The sequence below is a fragment of the Falco punctatus genome (genome assembly GCF_963210335.1).
Source record: "Falco punctatus genome assembly, chromosome: 5".
Taxonomy (NCBI): domain Eukaryota; kingdom Metazoa; phylum Chordata; class Aves; order Falconiformes; family Falconidae; genus Falco; species Falco punctatus.
In genome coordinates, this window is record NC_137584.1 from 16,513,228 (window position 1) to 16,534,116 (window position 20,889).

Genomic DNA, 20,889 nt, shown 5'->3' on the forward strand with positions numbered 1-20,889 from the left:
GTGGCAAAATATATTGCTTTCTGACACTGGTTAAGATATATTTATTGGGAATAAAACCACATTTTTAGCAAAATAGGAATAAAATATTTGCATCTTGGAAGTTTCAGAATGAAGTATATTAAATAGAATATTTTATGTTGTATCTATAAATCGGGACAATGCCTCCTTTCTAAAGCATTCTGACATTTGCTGCTGAAGATGTGTCATTTTGTAATAGACTGTTTGTAATTTAAAGCCATAGATTTAATTTATTCTCTTGAGTGATACTATAAACCCACCTTTTTTCATCCTTCTCTCTCTGCTCCAAGGCTTTTTATCATAACAATCTTCCTTTCATATACCTTCCAATGGTAAGCAATGTAGCATTTCAATCCTGCTGCAGCTGAACGTTTTGCTTTCACACTAGTCATTGTCCATGCTTCCTTCATAAGCAGAAAAGAATTAACTACGTTGACAAAGTGAAACTGAATCTGACACAAAGACTTTCAGATGCCTCACTGCACACTTCACCTGGTACAACCTTTTAAGCAGCTGGATATTTTAATATAAGCTTGACCACTGTGGCACAGTTCCATCATATCTGTCTCACTTTGCAAAAATTTGCTGAAAGCAGCCTGGCTTTCAAATGATGCATAAAGCAAAAATCTCTATGTACAAAATAATTATTTCTGATTGATTTTTAAATTTGAAGACATTGGTATAGGGATTACATCTTTACTAATGGAGAACATTGTCTCTTACCTACTTAAAAAAATACAAGCACTTAAAAATCCTTATGGAAATTAATTTTTTTTCTTTTGTACCTGATAATGTTTGTAAGTTTTAGTGATATAAATTAGGTCCACCTAATCTGTTCAGCAAATTTTATTATTATTTATCTTCCAGGGTAATTGCTACTCTTAAAAGTATTTTTATTTCTGTCAGCTTTTAAATATAGATGCTGGAAACTTCACATATCTGACATGATGTAATATATTACTACAGACGCTGCCTAGCCTTGATTTCATAACAGCTATTATGATGCTTAGGATAGGACTGATTTGCTAATGTAATGTGTTTGCATAAGAATATATGCATAGGTTGAATAACAGATCATCAAAAGCCTGATTCTGATCATTCAAGCATTTCATAAATCCATTATAATTGATATTCCAGAGATGAAAACTTAAAAATTCTCAGTAAGTCTAAAAGGGATGTTAAATTTATGGACCTTCCTCAGAAGTATTAACTGTAATCCAGTGGAGAAAATGAACAAAAAGGCCAGTTGTATTGTTACTACCCATTCAAGAGGCATCCTCAAATCATGATGGTGGTAATAGGTGAGAGATCCAGATCCTGTATAATGGTGCGTCTGTCTGCTGGGAACAGTCCACCAGGAACACCTTGAATCCTGTTCTAAGAGAGGTGGTGTGACAAAGACAAATTACAAAATCTTGGACCATGCTGACTGTATACCAATGTAATAACTAAGGCCCACCTGCGACAGGCAATACAAGGTGCAACTGGATGGCAAGTGGATTAATGGGCAGATGCTGCACAGAAGACTTGAGCATGGAAAGATAGCGTAAGGTTGCCTACGAATGCATGATGATAACAGCTTGAAGGTGTATTTCACTGCAAGCAAGTTACTATGAAACTGGGAGCACCAAAATGAATAAAGATGTTGGTCTCTTAGAAGATGAACAGCATAGCTTCAGCAGGAAAACGGTGAAAAGTGAGTGGCACAGAACTTACAGTTCAGGCAATTAGTACTGCTGTTAAATAAGTATTAGAAGGGGTTTATCACATCCAGGTCTAAAGACAACCTGCACATCTAAATAACTTTACTCATTCCACTGAACCCACAAATATAGCAAACAACTACATGATAATGAATTAGTTAATTACATAATTATACCTCTAATATGTAATGTCATTATAGTGGGAAAAACTGGAAACAGTTTCAAGTGACATAGCACAGAAAAGTATAATCAGTTATCACTTGGCTGAAGGAAGTTTAATCAGCCCAATTTCTTAGGGGTATCTGAACAACCAGCACCGAGAGAAGTGGAAAGACAGAATGATGTTGTGTGTAGCTCAAAAGTGCTACATTTTAAAAACAAAGTGATATATTGTCATCTTTATTGGTAATTGTGTGAAAGTGCTCTGTTTCAGAATTCAAATTTTCTTATTTTATAATCAAGCATCTCAGTATGATTATCTTAAAAACAAATTTCATCAGCAATTAATGAACACATCACACTTAAATGTACGTTCTTATGATACACAGAGCAGTTCATTAAAAATCCTCCACTAAGGTTTTCATCTGTATGCTGAAGAAAGAAATGTTTATTCTGACTCCCGCAAAAGTATTTTGCATTTGAATTTTTAAACAATGTAAAATTTACACTTATACTTACTTGAAAATGAACACTTAACAAAACCACATTTATTTTGCATTACAACTACAAGCTGGATTGTTAATGAAAATAAGGCACAGAGAAGACAAAGTGTCATTGATCTGTTACTAAGTTCTGTTCCGTATCTATGTTTAGTCTTTGGAAAGGGAAAAATTGGAAGCATTACGTACAAGATTTATGACTATACAAAATAATTGCAGACAACTGGTGCTGTAATAATGCAGTCCTCTCAAAATATCTTTCAGAAGACATTTCCTTTTGTATTTTTCAGGTATTTCCATTAGTGATCCATCTTTCAGAAGTAATGAATCATCGTGGATGTCATTTGCACCCTTCTATATCCGGCATAAGACCCATATCAAACTGCAGTTTCTGCCTCTGTCTCCAGATGGTATCCTGTTTTACACTGCACAGCATTTGGGTACTCAGTCAGGTAAGGATATTCCAGCTTGCTGGTATCTTACACTCGGGTACTTTTTTGAAAAAGAAAGGATTTCATTGAAATGATTCAGGCATTCAGTCTCTGTAACTTATTGTGCACGGTGGCTGGGTTTTGGACTGTGAATAATCAAGTTCATAAGAAAAAACATAACACAATTTTGGATTAGTCCAAAGCTAGCAAATATTTAATGAAGTGGTTCAGGAAACCGTTGTCCCCTGAAAAGTAACTGTAGCCAGCTTTTCAACAGCCATTTACTGATACTGCTCTCAGTTTCAGTGCAGCTACACTAGGATTCACAGTCTGAGGTTTTGGCCTCAGTGTTACAAAATGACCGAAAATAAAGCAATATAAAAATGGATGAAACAAGTTAAGTGAAAGTGAACAGACTATGAGAGAGCTGATGAGGTTCATCAGAAGTTTACATTTTTATTATATAATGCTGAAAAGCTTGCTGGTGCAGCATGCAAAACGTACAAGTTCTGCATTTGCCAGATGTGCAGAGTGAAAAACAAATCTCAATGAAATATTTCTACTATTTATAAAAGTACTTTAAACTTTACTAATTTAACATTCCTAAAACTTCATGGCAAGAGAACATCATTTGCCAAACAGTGTAAATACATTTAAATTAATCTTTAAGGTGTAAATGTTTTGTAATTACTTTGTTGACATACTTAATCTTTGTATTTCATTTATGTGGTGTGTTGCACATTTTTAAGCAGAAGCATTACATACCATTCATAACGTGATCTCAGAGCAGATTTTCCACTTGTGTTATGTAGTATGTTATGCAAAAATGGGCCTTTGTGTGACAAAACCCACTTAACTCTGTATCATGTATTTTTACATTCCTTTGTTCAAAGCCTAAAGCTTTGAGACATTTCAATAAACATACTCAGCCACACATTTGTGTAGCACACATGTGCCTAATTTACCACCTCCTTATTCTGTATACAGATGGTTTAGCAGGCTGCTAGTTGGTAAGACTGATAATACATTGTACACTACTGGTAACTCCCGTTTGCCCTGTTCTAATGACAACCACACAGAGAAGCAGCTTCAAAGAAAAAATATATGGAACATCTGTAATACAAATACATCTATTTGCAAAGAACTCTGTCTTCTACAATGAATCTTTTATAATTCTATCACTTACAGGCCAAATTCTGAGATTCTCAGTGAATAGTTCTCTCCTGTATAAACTAAAGCATTACATGGACTGTGAAGAATAGAAGGGGAAAAAAAAGTCTCAAAAAAATAGCCAGAGGTCATAGAAGCAGCTAACATATAAAAAAATAAATATATCTTTGAAAGAAACAAAGAGAGTGCTAAATCTATGTAACTTGGGCCAGAAGTGCTTTAGCAAGTACATGCCCTTGTTGTATTGACATTTATGAATGTTTAGTTCTCACAGGAAGGAATAGTTTTTACATCACTTCCCAGAATCATATCAATTTCATTTCAAAATAAAACCCATCTTCTATAGAGTAATTTAATTTCTTTACAAGTTTCCTACTTCTATTTTTACTGTCTTGAGGTTTTGAAAGATTTAGGAAAAGCTAATCATCTGGCTCTTTATATTTGCCTTCATATAATCCTGTCAAATCCAGACAGAATTAGACCGATGAAAGTCTCAGGAGTATTCTTAGCAGCCAACAGATGTGAAAGAGCTTTCTGTTGGGGATTAGTTTAGAAAGCACTTTACATAAAGCCTTTTCTTCTACACAGTTATGTAAGATTTAATAAATAGATTGCCAAAATCACAGGATCTTTCTTCTAAAATTCCTTTTTAATAGGAAATAATTAGAACAATTTTTTCCCTCACTAGGCAATGCTGTTCTTTTAAAAGCAATGAGCTCTGACTACGCACCTAATTTAGCAATGACACTGAGTGGCACAGTTATACAATTGTCTTGGCTTGTCATCTATGTAAACACTACACTGGGACTTCCCCTTCAGGGGCATGCCCCTGCTAAATAATCCTCCCATCATTTAAAAAAAAAAAAAAAAAAAACTTTAGTAGGTGAAGAAAGAAACATGAGACTTCTGTTGAAAATTTCCTTCTTGCCTTGTTCTTTTCAAAGAACGTTACATGCCCTTCTAGAAAGGGTGGGGAGGTGGCTAGTCACCTTACTCGAAAGCTGGTATGCTGGGTCCAGGCCCTACTGCTCTGACAATTTGATGGCTTCAGTACACACATATAAACACCTGGCAAACTGGCATAAAATGGAAAACATCCTATGAATCTTTATCTGTTAGCAGAATTTCCTATAATTCTGTCAGGCATCTGTTTTCTTGCTTGTCTGCTGTCTGGTAGTATCGATTTCTGTGGGCCCTAAGAAAATAATTTCCAAATTGCCAAAATTTCTGTGGCTAGCTATATTAATAATAAGTTGGGGGGAAAAACCAAGAAGCCCTGTTATGCATATTTTAGTTTGAAAACTTGCAGACAAGAGTGACAAGAGGACATACTTCCCCCTCCTAGATTACTTTTATGCCAATGAGGTAAAAATGTGGGAGATGCAGACAGTTGTGTATACTGCTTTTGAGCAAGGTCTCTGCAAACAATACAGCATTCTTGTGGAGTTCAGCAGTGTTGCTGGAAGGCCAGACTACTTCACATTTTCCCAAGTGCAGTGTATCCTATTTCTACCAATGAAAGTGTGAGAGCCCCACTGAATTAACAACCTTTAATTCAGGGTTTGCTGAATGCTAATCAACTCCTTGAACAATGTATAATTCAGTCCATTTACGCAGCAACCACTCTATATACTTGAAGGCCTCGGCACTCTGGGTAAAAGGCAGTAAGGAGCGTTACTTTCTCATTGACTCATAGCATTACTGAAGCTTTACATTTGTTCATGAAGGTAGAATATGCTGCAGACTGTCTGCACTATTCCAGAGTTCAGGTTAGGGTGATGGAAAGGTTTGCTCCCTGATGAGATGAGAAAGAATAGCTATGCTGGGTGACTAAGAAGGAAGTCAGGTTAATAAACAGAATTGGATGACTCACACTCAATTTAATACTCAACATTTGCACCACCAGTGTTCTGTCTCTCTTTAACCAGATCATGTTACCTACCTGGTCTGAAAACCCTCGAAACTATTAACTCTTTGTGTTTAAGGCATTTCAGTTTAAAAACCTGAAGCATGAAAATAAGAGGTAGCCAGTATGGGGGCGTGATGTCTGCATGGTTTTCTGAGATGTTGTTTATGGTGAAAACTGAATCATGGAATTGGGCTAAAAATCTTTTGGAAATATTCAGAATGTCTAGAATACCCACAAGGGAGGACTTGCTGTTTTCCTAACCAGAAACAAACCGATTATCCACCCACTTTTAGAACAGAAACTTAGAGTGGTTAATGTCTTCTCTCTTGGCAGCCATGTTTCCTTAACTGACAGGGACATAATTTCTGCTTTGTTACTGGTTGTGGGATCATTTGTATGGACAAAATTAGCAGCATAGGAAGCAGAAATGCCAGTTGTCTGTGTGACAGAACAGACATGTTGCATATGAAATGTTGTTGCTACCTGTTTGCCACTGGCAAGCAAACCAAAACTGAGGCTGCCAAACTGAGGCTGCTCAAGGAAGGTGGCTCATTCTAGCTGCCGAAATATGCCAGGGTGACAGTGGTGACTAAAGGAAGCAGAAGTTTCTTCACTGAGGAAAGCAGCACTTCTGAAAGGTGAGGGTGAATGGTCTAACCTACAAATAGATAATCGCCCACCCCTTCTAGATGCATGAGCATCACTCTGGATGGATGGTTGTTCTGGATCCCAGCTATGCCCTTCGGCTCTGGGATGCTGCTCCAAATGGAAGCTGCAATCTACCTACTGCCACAGGGATTTTTTACATAGTTTGAGAGATTTACAGGCTTGGCTTGATACCTGTTCTCAGTCTTGCATCAGCTGTGAGATGCAGCTCCATACATAGAGTAGAATCTTTCTGTAATGACCCATAAAAGCATATCCATGGGTAGCTCCTGTAAGTGTGCATTAAAGGCACTGGCTATGGTCATCATTAGATAAAGTTAAAACAGCTGTAACGAGCTGCTATAACCTGTCAAGTGACGGATACCTAACTGTGTGCGTGCACCCAGACCACAGCAAGAACAGTCAAGGTTAACAAACCCCTAAAGACAAGGAAGGCAACAAGAGAAATAGATTAAGCTGAGAACAACGCATTTCAACCATGCCAACATATTATTGGCTAGCAGTTAGCAGCAGAGGCTGCAGAAGGGTGGGAATAAGGCTCATCTCTCTGTCTTTCTTTCCCTTGTTGTACCAATTTATAGCCCTCCCTCTTCTGCTTCGCTGTCTCTCCTTGGCCTTGGGCCTTATTCTGGCTCCTGGAAATGCCAGGACACAGCTGTGAAGGACAGCTACTGGTCAGTTAGGTTCCCTCTCACATGGAGACCACAGTGCACCACCTTCCTTGGCCCTAGAGTACAGCCGTTCAGCTGGAGGCTGACATGGCTATTTCAACCCCTAGTAGACAAGAAAAGTTCTGCTCCTGGAAGAATACATAAAGGGTCACAGCGTAAGAGGACATGATTGTGTCCATGGAAAATGATACAGGATAGCATGGTAAAAGCAAAAGTGTGAAGAGGATGATGAAAAAAGGAAGAATGAAAGCAATGTGAACAGAGTTCAGCAAGGCAGGAAAGAGCAGTGAGCGAAGATACATCTGGAGCTGTGATAGTTATAGGATGTATCCTACCAACATGAGGTAATAATACTGTGGGAGACAAAGGCACTTAATTATGGTGGCTTAAAGAGGTCAACTTAAGAGTGAAGATGAGCACATACTGAAACCAAGCAACAGCAAGAGTTTTCATTAACTGGGAATGATTCCTGTGAATGTTACTGCTTATGTGAATATAAGGTTGAAATGTTCACTCCATCACGGAGATGGTGCCAATGATCAATAAATGTTTCTGAAAAAGAAGGTGGAAGGAGAGGGGAGGAAATGCTACTCGATACCACAGTAATAGAAACCAACATTCTGGATGCCTTGAGCTAGAGGACTGGTAAAAGCAACAGAAGGCATAGGCTGAAGCCAGCAAACATAGATCCAGAGATGCCATCTCAGGGCTCTGAAACGGCTGAAGGAACTGAGACTACAGATGTTCTGTAACCAGGAAACCGCTGCCTACAGCTCTTGAAACACCTACTCTGCAGAAGCCGCTGAAGCACTGCACTCTCAAAGTCTCTGTCCCCAGCATAGCATAGAGGCTTCTGTTTAGTAACGCTGGATGAGAAAAAGGACAAGCAGCAGGTATCTTATGTGTCTTCATAAGAGAACCCAGACCTTCAGAGGTCCAGGAATTAATCGGTGAATCCTGAGCAGACAGGGAGCCGTCAAGAGACTTGCATCTCTGTACTGCTAGGGACATGACAATGGCCTTAAAAAGGTGGAAAGCCACTAACTAGCAGACTGCATCCACTGTTTCCATAGTTACTTAATAGGATGTTCTGGAAGCTCCTTTGGCCTTAAACACTAGTGGGAAATCCTTCTTATTGTTAATTTGCAGTGAAGCGTAGGACTAAATTCAGGTAGTCTAACAGATAATAAAGGCTTTGCATACACACGGACCACAAGGGTAGACTTTGAGTCACCGTGGGGAGGAAACCCTGAAAGAGAAATGTTACAAATAACGTCCAAAATACCCTCCCTGCACGTGGTCTGTCAGCCTAAGATCCTCTGACATTGTCTTCGGTGCTCCTAGGAAATATGTTGGCATTAGGCAGATTAGATAGTGAAGGCAGTAACTGCAGAGATCTTTGCCCAACACAGCCGTGTAAATTTAACACTATCACATTTGTTACACATGGGAATGCTTCTGGCACAAATCTCAAAATAGTGTAGCATTCCTAGCGCGCATTTCCAACTGTACAGCGTTTTGACACGTTGCAATGTGGATGTATTTCCTGTGGTAGCATAAAAACATGGTGACATGATACTGGTTAAGCATGATTCCCTCTCAAAGACAGGGATATACAGACACACCTGCATGTCTAGATAAAGGCTGAACATGAAAGAGCATTGTCACCTTTTGGGAGAATCTAAAATTTGACTGTGTGACTGTAACCAATTTGCTTACAGACTTACACATCTATTCAGAGTAGCAACAAGCTGAAAATGTGATGCACTCAGAATTTATCATAAAGTCATCTAAGCAGGTATCATAGATACTCTAGATCTCACAGAAGTAGCTGGATGTACTTACAGGAGACTTCTCATAAACTCCCAGTTTTAGGGAGTGTTCTGACTGCTCAGGACACAGAGTTGACTTGGCTCTGAAAATGTTGACATTTGACATGGGAATAGGTGAGACTTGTGCACATAAGGGAAACCTGAAAATTAAAGTGATGAAGAAAAACTGGTAACTGTTTTGAGTGCTGGCTTCTACTATGGAATAGAGACCACCCTGAGGTGGAGCAACTTTGACCTTCAGCAATTTGGTGAAACACCTGAACTAGGGTTTGCAAGTAAAAGTGCTATTTTAACTCCAGAACAATTCCTTCCTTAAGGCAACACCTGCTACAAAATCCCCTTCCCCTAAGACGACAAGGAAACTATCTTTGAGCATTTGGGCTAAAAAAAAAACCAAACCAACACCCAAACAAACAAAAAAAATCCTCCACCTCTCTATTTTATTGAAACAGGGGATATGACAGGGGCAGGAAGATGCATCAGAACAGAACTGAATGCTGTAACCACTGAAGATGATGTTGAACACCCAGGTTCTTGACATGTTGCAGTTTCAAGCCACAGCTAAGCTATGTAAGACTCAACCTTACTCATACGGATTGCCTCACAGTTCCTTGCACACCATCCAACAGGTTGGGCAAAAGAATGACTGCCAGTACCTACCTCAGGAGTCTCTCTATTTTTGTGATACTACTGATGGGGAGAAACAGTCCGTATTAGATGAGATGCTAAACTAAAAAGCTGGAAGCAAAGTTGTGTGTCCTGTGTGTAGGTCACATTTTCTACAAAGTAGGGACTAGCTATGAAGTCTAGTCCTGGAAAAACTGAGGATGTCATCTCCTTCACACGTAACAAAACGAAACTTCCTCAGAAAGGTCTTTGGCCCTGGTTAAGGACGTATGAGACAGGTTTGAGTAATGCTCATACTGAAACAGTGGAAACCACCTTGCTTCATCATCTCCCATACCAAGACCTGTTGAGAGGAGAAATTCAGTGCCAAGAATGCTGTTTGCTTACAATGGTGATACAGTTCCTGTGATGGCGTAGGCCTGCACAGGCTTCAGCTGTGCAGCTTGTCCTTCACAGACAGGGCAGATTGAGGTCCTTTGTTGAAAATATCACTGGTTGCTAAAGTGAAGAGGAACAAAGACAAGCCCATAATTTGCCTTCACTCTCAGAGGAATTTTCATGGACACACAGCACTTTACATTAGTCCTAAAATGTTTTCAGCCAGTTGCCCCTGAGCAGTACCTATGGCATGAGAATCTTCATGGAGAAATACTGAGCTGAACCCTGGGATCAACATCCACATCATAAAATGTATCTCAACACTCTGCTGTTCTTGCAAAGACTAAAATGGCAAGTTATCTGTGAAAAGAGGGTCTAACCAAGGGAGTAAGAAAATGCCTTGAGAGCCTCAGGTTGAGGTGAAACTAGAAAGTGCTGGTCTTGTTCAAACTAGCAGAAAAGGAAGTTACTCCAATTTGAAGAGAAGACAAGCATAGATTTGTGCTAGAATGTGATCCAGAGTGCTCAGCCATAACCTCTCTTCACACCGTAGACACCAGGTGCAGTAACACAGATTTGCTCTTATACTAAGACTAAATACAACTACAAAACTGACTGCAAGTACATTAGCAACAGGCATCATTAGGCTTGAGTCAGAAGCACTATGCCTAATTGCTGAACCTGTGTCATCGTTTGCCTAGACATCACTGAAGCACTACTGTCTAATGTCATCTCAGACAGATCACTGTCAAATGTGCAAAGCTACCAAAAAACTTGCAGGCCAGCAAGTCTCGGAGAACTTCCAGCTTCTCCAGCTCTTGGTTACAAGACAGATGAGGAAGCAACCCTGGCCAGATGTTTTCCTTCGTCCTAGACAGCAAAGAGTGAGTGCTCAAGTCCTTATCCAAGTCTATAAGTCTGTGTAGGAGAGGGGATTGAACACTGCCAAAGAGGTTGTTCAGAAACTTTTTCTGATGTTCCTTTCTTACCCTGGGACTGAGATCCTGATAAAAGAAATAGACAAGCAGGTTACGTACATTGCTCAAACAAACAAGCCAGATGACTGCATTCAAACTAAGCACTGAAGAATTAAGCAAACTGAAAGCCACATCACTGAACAAGTGAAACCATGAGTGAAGAAAAAATGTAGAAACAAAGTACTCAAAAAGAACACTAAACACAGGGAAGTAAAACAAATCATCAGAACTGGAACTAGCGAGCTAGAAGGAAGTCCTCTGCCATCACTGGACCAGAGCTGAACGAAGGAAGAGCCTGCTCATTCTTCCCATGGGTGTCTGCGGCAGGGAAGGTGAGGCCCAAAGCATGTGGCTCTACAGCCCCTAATACAACTGAAACATCTCCACCCTGCCTCAAAGGTAATCTGAACTACTGCTGGAAAGAGAGCTATAATCTGAGTAATTTTCACAAGCCTCCAGTAAATTAAGCCATTCATTTTTAACTTCACTAAGGGCAATGCAAGTACAGGGTTAGAAATACTCAAAAAGTAAACCCCTGGGTAAGCAAACTTCATCATTCTACAAACGGGTCCACCCTTAAGAACGCTGAATCTTTAAGGAAATTGTACTTTCCAGATTTAAAAGTATTTCTTCATTAGTAAAATACTACATGAAACTTAAGGTTTATGGTAACTATTAAGAGAAAGCTTACATTCAAATTTAACAAACATGTTTAATTGGTATTTCTAAAAAAACCCCAACCTGACGCCTACTATTTCCAAAAGCAATATAAAAGTTAAGTTGCAAACTTAAGTTGCCTGCAAACAGGCAAACAACAAAAACGTTTGAAAATGTCACTCTCATTTGCAGACTTGCCTGCTGTCCTCGTCCACCTCCCTGTGACCTACCCTTACTAGCCTCTATCTGTGCCCTTATATACCTTTCCTTCCAGTTCCCATGTCCTAAACCTTTCCCAGTTTTTCTTCTTCATGTTTTAAGGTATAGATCAAAGTGGTACTCTCTCTCCTTTCATATTGCCTGCAAGGCCAGAAACACTGGTAGTACAAGAAAAGGTAACTCCCTCCTAATAGCTTCTGTCACAGACGCCTCCAGAAGAACAAGTCAATAAAAAGCTTATCTGTTCCTACAGCTGTCAGATTATTAAACCCAAAACATCCCCATTACAAAAAGCAGCTCAGGGAACGCAGAGCATCTGTGGTGCAGACAAACCTTCAGTGCATTAAGCTGACAAATCCATCAAGCATTTATTCAGCAATGGAAACTGAGAATATTCTGGCATTTGTAACATGGCCAAAACTGTGTTCTTTTTTGTAACATCAACCCACATTCCCTGGATGCCAAAGCACTCCTGTTTCCTTCTACCTTACATTTACCTAGTATTTGAAGCAAATGTGAGCTGTTTGCAATAATAAAAAAAAAAAAATGGCCATGAGAAACTCATCATGGAACATTTCACTTTGTGATTTAGGTACGATGGTACAAGGCTAGTGAAAGTAATTTACTGAATTGGGGAAGCACAAGCATGGAAGCATCAGGATGATGAGTATGCTGTTCTTCGGTGTGCTGCCTCTAAAAACTGAAACTGTTTTGTACTGTTTTTTACAGGTGACTTTCTATGTATATCATTAATAAATGGATTTCTACAGTTACGTTACAATCTTGGAGACAAGACAGTCATCCTACAGACCTTTCAGAAGGTCCATGTAAACGGAAATACATGGCATTCACTCAAAGCAGGAAGAGTTGGTAATGAAGCCTACCTGGACCTGGATGGCATCAACATTACTCAAAAAGCTAGTCCTGGAATGAACGCGCTCGACACGCACACAGATTTTTTTGTTGGAGGGGTGTCCTCCTTAAACCTTGTGAATTCAATGGCAGTAGAAAATGAACCCACCAGTTTCACTGGTTGTATACGAGAAATTGTTATAAACAACAGGGAACTGAAGCTTACCGTGACTGATGCCAAAGGCGGAGCCAACATTGGTGACTGTGACGGAACAGTTTGTGGGTACACAGTGTGCAAAAATAATGGAACGTGTCAAGTTGAAAATTCAGGCTTTTCTTGTTCTTGCCCACAGGACTGGATAGGGAGGACATGTGAACAATCTATTCACTGTTCACAAAACAGATGTGGGTCTCAAGCTCTCTGTATTCCTCAACCTACTTTATTTTCATATATCTGTGTATGCGCGCTAGGCTGGTCAGGTAAGTACTGCGACAGCAAAATCAAGTTTTTCATAGCAAAGTTCATTGGAAGCTCCTACATCAAATACACAGATCCTTATTATGGAAAAAGAGACCTCCAGCATAGCCGCATTTCTTTAAATTTCACTACCAATCAAACTGAAGGTTTAATAGTATGGATGGGAAAAGGTGAAGATGAAGATAATGATTTCCTTGCCATTGGTCTTGCCAATGGAAGATTAAAAGTTGTGATTAATCTTGGAGAAAGAATCTCTGTTCCTCTAATTCACAGCAAGTACTCCACCTGTTGTGATGAAAGATGGCACTTTGTTACTGTAGTTCAAAACCAAACTTGTATTAAAGTCTATCTTGATGAGGAGCTAATCCTTTTTGAAGATATTGATCCACACAGAAAATACACCGCTTTAAACTATGGTGGCATTTGTTATTTTGGTGGGTTTGAAATTGGCAGGAAAGTCAATACAGTCACTACAGGGCTTTTTCAGAAGGAATTCATTGGTAAAATTAAAGATGTTGTGCTCTTCCAAGATTCTACAAAGATTCAGCTAATGAAAGCAGAAGGGTATAATGTTTACAATGGAAATTCTGGAAATTAATTGAAAAACGGTTTAAGACTTTCAAAGTGATAAATTTCCTTTTCCTCCTGTTTATTCGGTTAGCTGGTAGTGCAAGACTCAGAAACCAACAGAAGAAAGCACTTAAAAAAATTGTCCCTACTTCCTTTTTCTTTTTTTTAAATGTGGAGTATTAATAGTATATATTAAATGTGATCAGATGTTTTACTCAAAGTACTAACACATATTCTTCAGTATTTACTTTAAAATAATGGGAAAGTCTGCAGTTCTTTCTTTTCTTGTGCTGTAAATAGTTTTGTAGGCAAACAGGTAGTAATTAGCTTATAAAGCCAACCATCATTCCAGTATTGTCTGGAATTGTCTCACTTTATGAGAACAGACAACTTACCTGTTTTTCCAAAACTCTTGAAATTAGAATGCAGTTTCTCTTACAGTTTTGTAATATTAACATCAAGTGTGCAAACTGAAAGGGGGGGGTGGGGGAGGGGAATGTATACTTGGGGCAAAAAGTACATGTTTATCATAATGAGATTTTTTAATTAAGTGCACAAAGACTCTATTCTTGTAATGAAGCTGTTCTCCCTCCCTTCCGAGTTTCTATCCATTGTGTATACATTTGTGTAAAAAGGGCAAAACTTGAGCCTCTCTTGATGCTAAAATACTAAAGAACGACTTTAAGAGCAGAAGAGAGACTTCACTTAATTATTGAACAGATATAAAATATACCCGCTGTTTCTCTCCAGCAGAGATCTCCCCTATCTGACCACATGAAAACTTTATTTTAACCATTCACATCTGGAATGTGGAAATGTGGCAGTCAGCCTACAAATAACTTCTATTCCTAACAACTTAAAAACTAGAAAGTCTAAGAACTGCTTTGTTTTAGCTATACTTTTCTGGCTTGCATGCCCCTGCATGAGATTTTGAAATTTCACTAGACAAAGTTTTTGGCCACAGTAAATTGAATTCCCATGCCTAGAGTTTCAATTAATTTATAAATACAGCTTTTCATATAAATGCAAGTATTCCTTCTGAAAAAGCTTAGTTATATTCTACTTCAGTGAGCAATAAAAACAAATCGAGTTCTATTTTACTGTGCTTGAATTATTTATGATGGTATCTAGATTTCTTATTTGACTGCTGGTTTACTGTATAACTAAACTACTTAAATAAAAATAGTAGTGATTGATTCCTGTTTTTTCCTTTTTTACTTTACTGTTGCTCAAAAGCACATAATAAACCATCATGTCTCCGAATACAAGTCTTCAGTGGGTACCTATCAGAAATAAGTAACTATTTTGATTTTTTTTGGTCTTTCCATAAAGCAGCTACAAAGCAGAAACAATAAGCACAGTAAAAACAGGTGACGCACATTTGTTTCCACAGAACCATATTCAGTATGTAGCAACAAACGCACTGCTAAGGCAGTTACAGATGACTTGAAGATAACTAAGGGATGGGTGGGTGACGGAACTACCCCAAGACGTTTCAATAAGTATCTGCAATTATCTTGGTATGGCTCTTTCTATCCTCTTCAGCTGCTCTGAGCCCTCAAGCAATGAGCCTGATGCAACAGAGCTTCTTCCCCTCTTCCCAACAGGCAGCTCACAAAGCCTGTTTGGTATGTGAGCTGGCCCCAGATTCTTCTCCTCTTCAGTTTCTCTTAGGAGGGCCTTTTATGGCCATGTGATGCTGGGGAAGGGAGAGTATTTAGGGTTTATCCTGTTCTCTCTGGGGCTCCTGGTGTACTGCCAGTCCTCATCAGTGCACACCGCTTTTTGTGGTCTGAGCGGTGATGCAGTGTAGAACAAGTAACAAATAATCAAGAGTACTTCCAGCTGACACGAGCGTTGGAAGGAGAGTGACTGAAGGCAATGGAGAAGACAAAATCCTTTATTCCTGTAGTAGTGGGATTTATTCCCATTACACTAACTCAGATTCTAGGACCAAATCCTGGAAATTGTTGCTGCTTGTTAATTTAAACTCTGAACAAAACCCTCCCTCAATTTTTTTTGCTATTTTACTGCAGCTCTCTTCAGGTTCTACATACACGAGGCAGGTAGTAAAGCACTGGGCAAACCTGGAAAATGTTTACATATTCTTTCCAAACAAATTCTTTCTGGTAGTTCTAGCAGAAAGCATTCCCGTCCCTTCCGTACAGACAGCAGTAATTTTCACTGTTCCCAGTTCATTTTTAAAGCACAAATGGATGCAAATGTGATAGACATATCACCAGTGCACCAGGAGCAGGCTACTTTTGAACTCTTTTTGAAGTCAAAAGAAACTCTTCACAAACAGAGCTGCCCACTTAAAACTTACTCCAAAAACCAGAACAATGCTTTGGTGCACTTCTGTGTCTAAAGAACTCTGATGTAAATATTTAAACACCACAACACATGCATAATACTATCAGATATATTCAATGGCACTACTGCTATACAGACCATGGAATCAATTTGGAAAGGACTAATTTAATCATGTCATGTTATCATGCTATAAAAGTTGTTAGAAGTTCAAATACTGCTTCCAGTTACTAGCAAACCAAGGGGGTTTTCCTTTATGAATCTTCTCAATTATAAGTCTAAGAAACATTACATAATAAAAGTCCACCACCCCCTTTATCCGGTGTAAGATTTTTAATTTTAGTCAATTTGACTATAAAGCTAACCGCAAGGTATCCACATGAAATTTTACCTTAAAATATATTCATAATTAAAACAATTAGTGTGCTGTTAAAACTGGAAAGAACTTTCTGGAAAGAAGAGACTCTTCTATAGCAAAGTGCAAAATCCTACCTACCTCAGCACATAAGGTCATGTTCTCAAAGTGAAAAACAAAATACTGGAAAAACCAGAATAAACCCAAGTTTTTCTTTATATGGTGGAATATTTTTGTTGTTGCTGACAGACTCAACAAAATAACCTGTGTATTTTAAGCAGTATAAGAGCAGGAGATTTTAGTTTGTTTTCAGGTTTGCTTTTTTTTTGGCTTTTTGTTTTGCATCACTGGGCGGTAGTCACTACAAAGTATCAACGTAATAGAAGTCCCAAGGGTACAAACACACTTCTGCCCTTCTCCCCACTTGCGCCCCTCAAAACTCAAAACAACCAAGCCATGAAGTGTACAAGAGATGTGCATTCCGTGACTGTCTGCTATATCCATTTAGCCTACAGTGTCACACCTATGAAATCAAACACACACAGTATGTGAGAAAGTTTTATCATTTTAGAATCAAAATATCCCTTAAAATATTTACATTTTACAGTAAAAAGGATAGCAAAACACAAAGTAATGTACAAGCTTAGGTATTCAAGTTTTTGAAGCATGGAAAGTGGTGGGAGAAATGAATTTACTACTACAAATAATATTTTCAAGAATTTAGGTTAAAAAGGCTTTCTTATTAAAATAAGTGCAGCTTAAAGCAATAACATTCGAGCAGCTCAGCCTTCCAATTTCTGGTCACAAACTGCTTCAGATGCTTTAAGAAATACTTGAAAAACTAATGAAATACACTTGAATTATTTTATTGTACTACTGAATAATTTAAAAAAAAAACTCTTCACACCACTGAGCATACTATATTTTGTTGTAATGCGTGTGGATTCTGAGGCTTTGCTACAGTCTTTAAAAACAGTGCAATTTAAAAAGAAGGTTATTGTATGAAATTCACCTTTAAAATTATCAGAGCATCTTAAAACAGAAGAGAGCACAAATTACCAAAGGCAGCAACTATATTGCAGACTCGACTAAAGCCAACTTCATCAGCTAAGAAAATTTCTAAGCCTTTATTGCATATTAATAAAAGAAATCTGTAAAATTTTGAATATACAGCAATGTAAAATTTTTAAAAATATTAAATTCCTACTTCTAGCGAGAGTTGGTATAATGAAAAAAAGGATGAGTATCGGTACGTCAAGTGGTACCAAAACACAGACTTGTTTCTGCAAAACACCAACACTGAATAAAAAAGATGGCACAATCCTAGCAGGCTTTTGTTTTTTTATACAAAGTTTTACGACATTACTCTAACAGTTTATTTAAATAGGATTTTAAAAGACTGCCTGCATCTTTTTACCTTTTGCTTTTAGTTCTGTCACTGTGGTCCCTATGTCTCTCTCTGCTCTTTTCACTTTCTCGTTCTCTATGCTTCTCTTTGCTTTTCTCCTTCTCCTTATCTTTTTCATGAGCCTGTTCTTCACTTTTAGGCTTCTCTGTCTTTTTCTCTGGATTTCTAGTCTCTCTGGGGCTTTTTCCATCAGCAGCCCTATCACTGTGTGGAGATCGCAATCTCTCTTTGTCTCTTTGTCCTTCCTCTCTACTCTTCCTCTCTCTCTCTTTTTCCTGGTTTCTGTCTCTGCGTCTATTTCTTTCAGAATCTTGCTCCCAGTATTTTTCATTGTTCCACTCTTTTTCATGTCTGTCTTTCTTTTGGTGGTGGGATTCACTGTAAAATCTTTGTCTATGTTGATCATTTTTTCCTCTACTGAACCCTCTCTCCAAATGCTGTTCTTGTCTGCCCCAAGGATCGCTGTGACGTCTTTCTGGTCTCCTACTGTCTTTACTCTGAAAAAAGTTTTCTGGCCCCAAAAATCTTGATTGTTTGTGAGCCACTGGTAGCCCTTGTGCAATGGGTCCAGCATAGTGTGGTGGCTGACCTGATAGATGAGCTACTGGTGGCCATGGCATCATTGGATTTTGAGGAAAGCCAAAGCCAGGAGGAGGAAGAAGTGGAGGTGGTAAATGAGGTGGAAATCCAAACATAGGGTTGTTTTGGGGAGGGAAGTTATGAGGTGCAGGAGCCTGAAACTGAAATCCAGGTGGATTAGATTTAGGATGCTGAAAATTCTGCTGTGGAGGTCTAACAGATGAGAAGCTGCCACTTGTCATAGGGCTTGGGACTTTGGAAATAAATTCAGAACGAGAAGAGTTTTCGGTTTCAAAATGAGATGAGGTTGCTGCTGGTCCTCTTCTAAATGAGTTCACCGTTTCGATGTTTTGCATCACTACATCTTCCTGTGAGCGTGTGGCATCTTCCGCTTGTGATGCAACCGCGTTATCTGCTTTTGTTGCAGTTGAACTGTACTGTGTCTCATTGGTTTGCACATCACTTTGATACAGGGTTAAGCCCACTTCTCCAGAAGACTGTTTATTCTCTGGTTCCATTTGATCACTTCCTGAAGCATTCTGTCGGTCCTCATTTCTGCTAGCATCTCCTTCCTTGTTTTCTGAAGCATTAGTCTGCTGGCTTCGTCCGGCTGCCTGTCGTGGATCTCTCTTAAGATTAATAAAGGGCGGTGATTTAGCGGTATTAGCAGTGGTACCTTCACCAGAGCCTACACTAACGCTGTTCTCATTGGGTTTTTTCCCTGCATTGGATGAGGAAGAAGGAAAGCTGGAACTTGCGGTCCTTCTAACTTCCTGTGTAATGTTATCCTTGTCAGGTAACTGCCTCTTTGTATCATTTTCTTTACTTTCTTCAGTTTCTTTATTCTGTGACTGAGCAGATAAATTTGCTAAAAATGCTTCTGTGGAGACATCTGGAGGTTTTCCCTTCAGACTCAGCCCTACCAAAGATCCAGCACTTCTTGCAGAACTTGAAGTCCCTACAGCTGCTGCATCCACAGTTCCAGTAGCATTTGTGGACTCTTGTAGATTATCCAAACCAGTCTTTGCTTCAGTAACTTCAGCAGTTACATCAGCAACATCCATGTTTTCTTCTTTTAACGTTGCCTGTTCATTTAATAATGGTATGTCTTCACTGGGATTTGCTTCTGACCTGCTGTGCTCATACACCTGCCCTGTTGTACCCAACAGGCTTTGAAGAATATCATCCACTGGCAATGGTTTATTTGCTAGCTCCAGAGTGGAAGGCTGATTCTCCCACCCAACCAGGACACCAGGAAGAAATCTGAGAGGCTTTGGTGGTTCATGTTTGGTACTTTCCACCAATGGTTCAATAACTGCTGGAGCATCTTCTACATTAGATTGCTGAGGTTTATTTCTCTGCTTGTGTAGCACAGTCGTGAAGGAATTAAAAAAATCATTTTCCTCTTCTTCTTCTAGTGCCAACTCATGATGAGAGATTTCAGGTTTGTTTGGCTTGCTCTTCTTCTCTGGTGGCAAGTTACTGAATGTACTTTCAGAAGCTTCATCCACAAAACTACTAGCAACGCTTGCAACAGCAGTAATCTGCCTCTTCATTTTCTGGCGAATTATCAATCCCAGTAATAAATTCGGTCGATGTATTTCAATCCCTGTACAAAATTGTAACAGCAATTTATCATCTCCTTATGTTTTGGTTAAGGCAGTAATTTTAATAAAAATAACCCACATACTCTTACAATATATTACAGAAACTATTCATTTTAGGATATTTGAAAAGTCCATCATTAACCACAACAAACAAAATAATCAAAAATTTATCTCCAACAATTTTTTTTTTACTTCATACCCTGCAAATTAAAACTGCTTTAAGTACTGTATCACCCACTACAACTTCCAAACGCAGAATATGAGACAGTTATATAGGACATCTATTCACATAAGAAGCAGCACTGAAGTTAAACATCATGTTAGTCTAACACAGCTACAGTCTGGTAACAATGGTAGCAAAGGACAAGAGTGGGGGGAAAAAAAAAAAAAAAAAAAAAAAAAAGAGTAAACAGCACACTTGCAACCACAAAAATCTCCTCATCAATTTGTGTTAGACATACTTCTTCAAAGATTTACCAAGAGTGACTTTCCAAAATGCTTCCCTCATTCCAGGAAGGCACTGTGTTTCAAAGTATACTATTAGCTATCGCTTCACTATGTATTTTGTTCCATATAATTTATGTTCTTGCAAAAAAAGTTACAAATTGTAGCTCACCCTCTTTTCGTTTCAGCCCTGCTAATCTCAAACGAAGAAATCATTCACAAATTTTTATAACTAAAATAAGCTGATGCAAAATAACTCACGTGTAAGCACAATAACTAAGAGCCATTTCAGGACCTTTTCTTCTTTGCCCATGTGGGGTTTTTTTAACCTTCCATGACTTTTTTTTTTTACTTTTTTTTTTTTAAAGG

General features: G+C 38.7%; 2 protein-coding genes across 10 annotated transcripts in view; one reads left to right on the forward strand and one right to left on the reverse strand.

Annotated features, from left to right (window-relative positions):
• The window catches only part of EYS (eyes shut homolog), a 1,034,174-nt gene extending 1,017,301 nt beyond the window's left edge, over positions 1-16,873 (forward strand). For all 5 annotated transcript variants that reach the window (XM_080388797.1, XM_080388796.1, XM_080388798.1 and 2 more), the window contains 2 exons: positions 2,671-2,832; positions 12,647-16,873. In XM_080388797.1, coding sequence (XP_080244923.1) covers positions 2,671-2,832; positions 12,647-13,845 — 1,361 coding nt within the window. In that variant the 3' untranslated portion in view covers positions 13,846-16,873. The remainder of the gene's footprint in view (positions 1-2,670; positions 2,833-12,646) is intronic.
• Positions 16,874-17,026: 153 nt separating this feature from the next.
• The window catches only part of PHF3 (PHD finger protein 3), a 53,966-nt gene continuing 50,103 nt past the window's right edge, over positions 17,027-20,889 (reverse strand). For all 5 annotated transcript variants that reach the window (XM_080388802.1, XM_080388801.1, XM_080388800.1 and 2 more), the window contains one exon: positions 17,027-20,078. In XM_080388802.1, the coding sequence (XP_080244928.1) occupies positions 17,896-20,078 (2,183 nt within the window). In that variant the 3' untranslated portion in view covers positions 17,027-17,895. The remainder of the gene's footprint in view (positions 20,079-20,889) is intronic.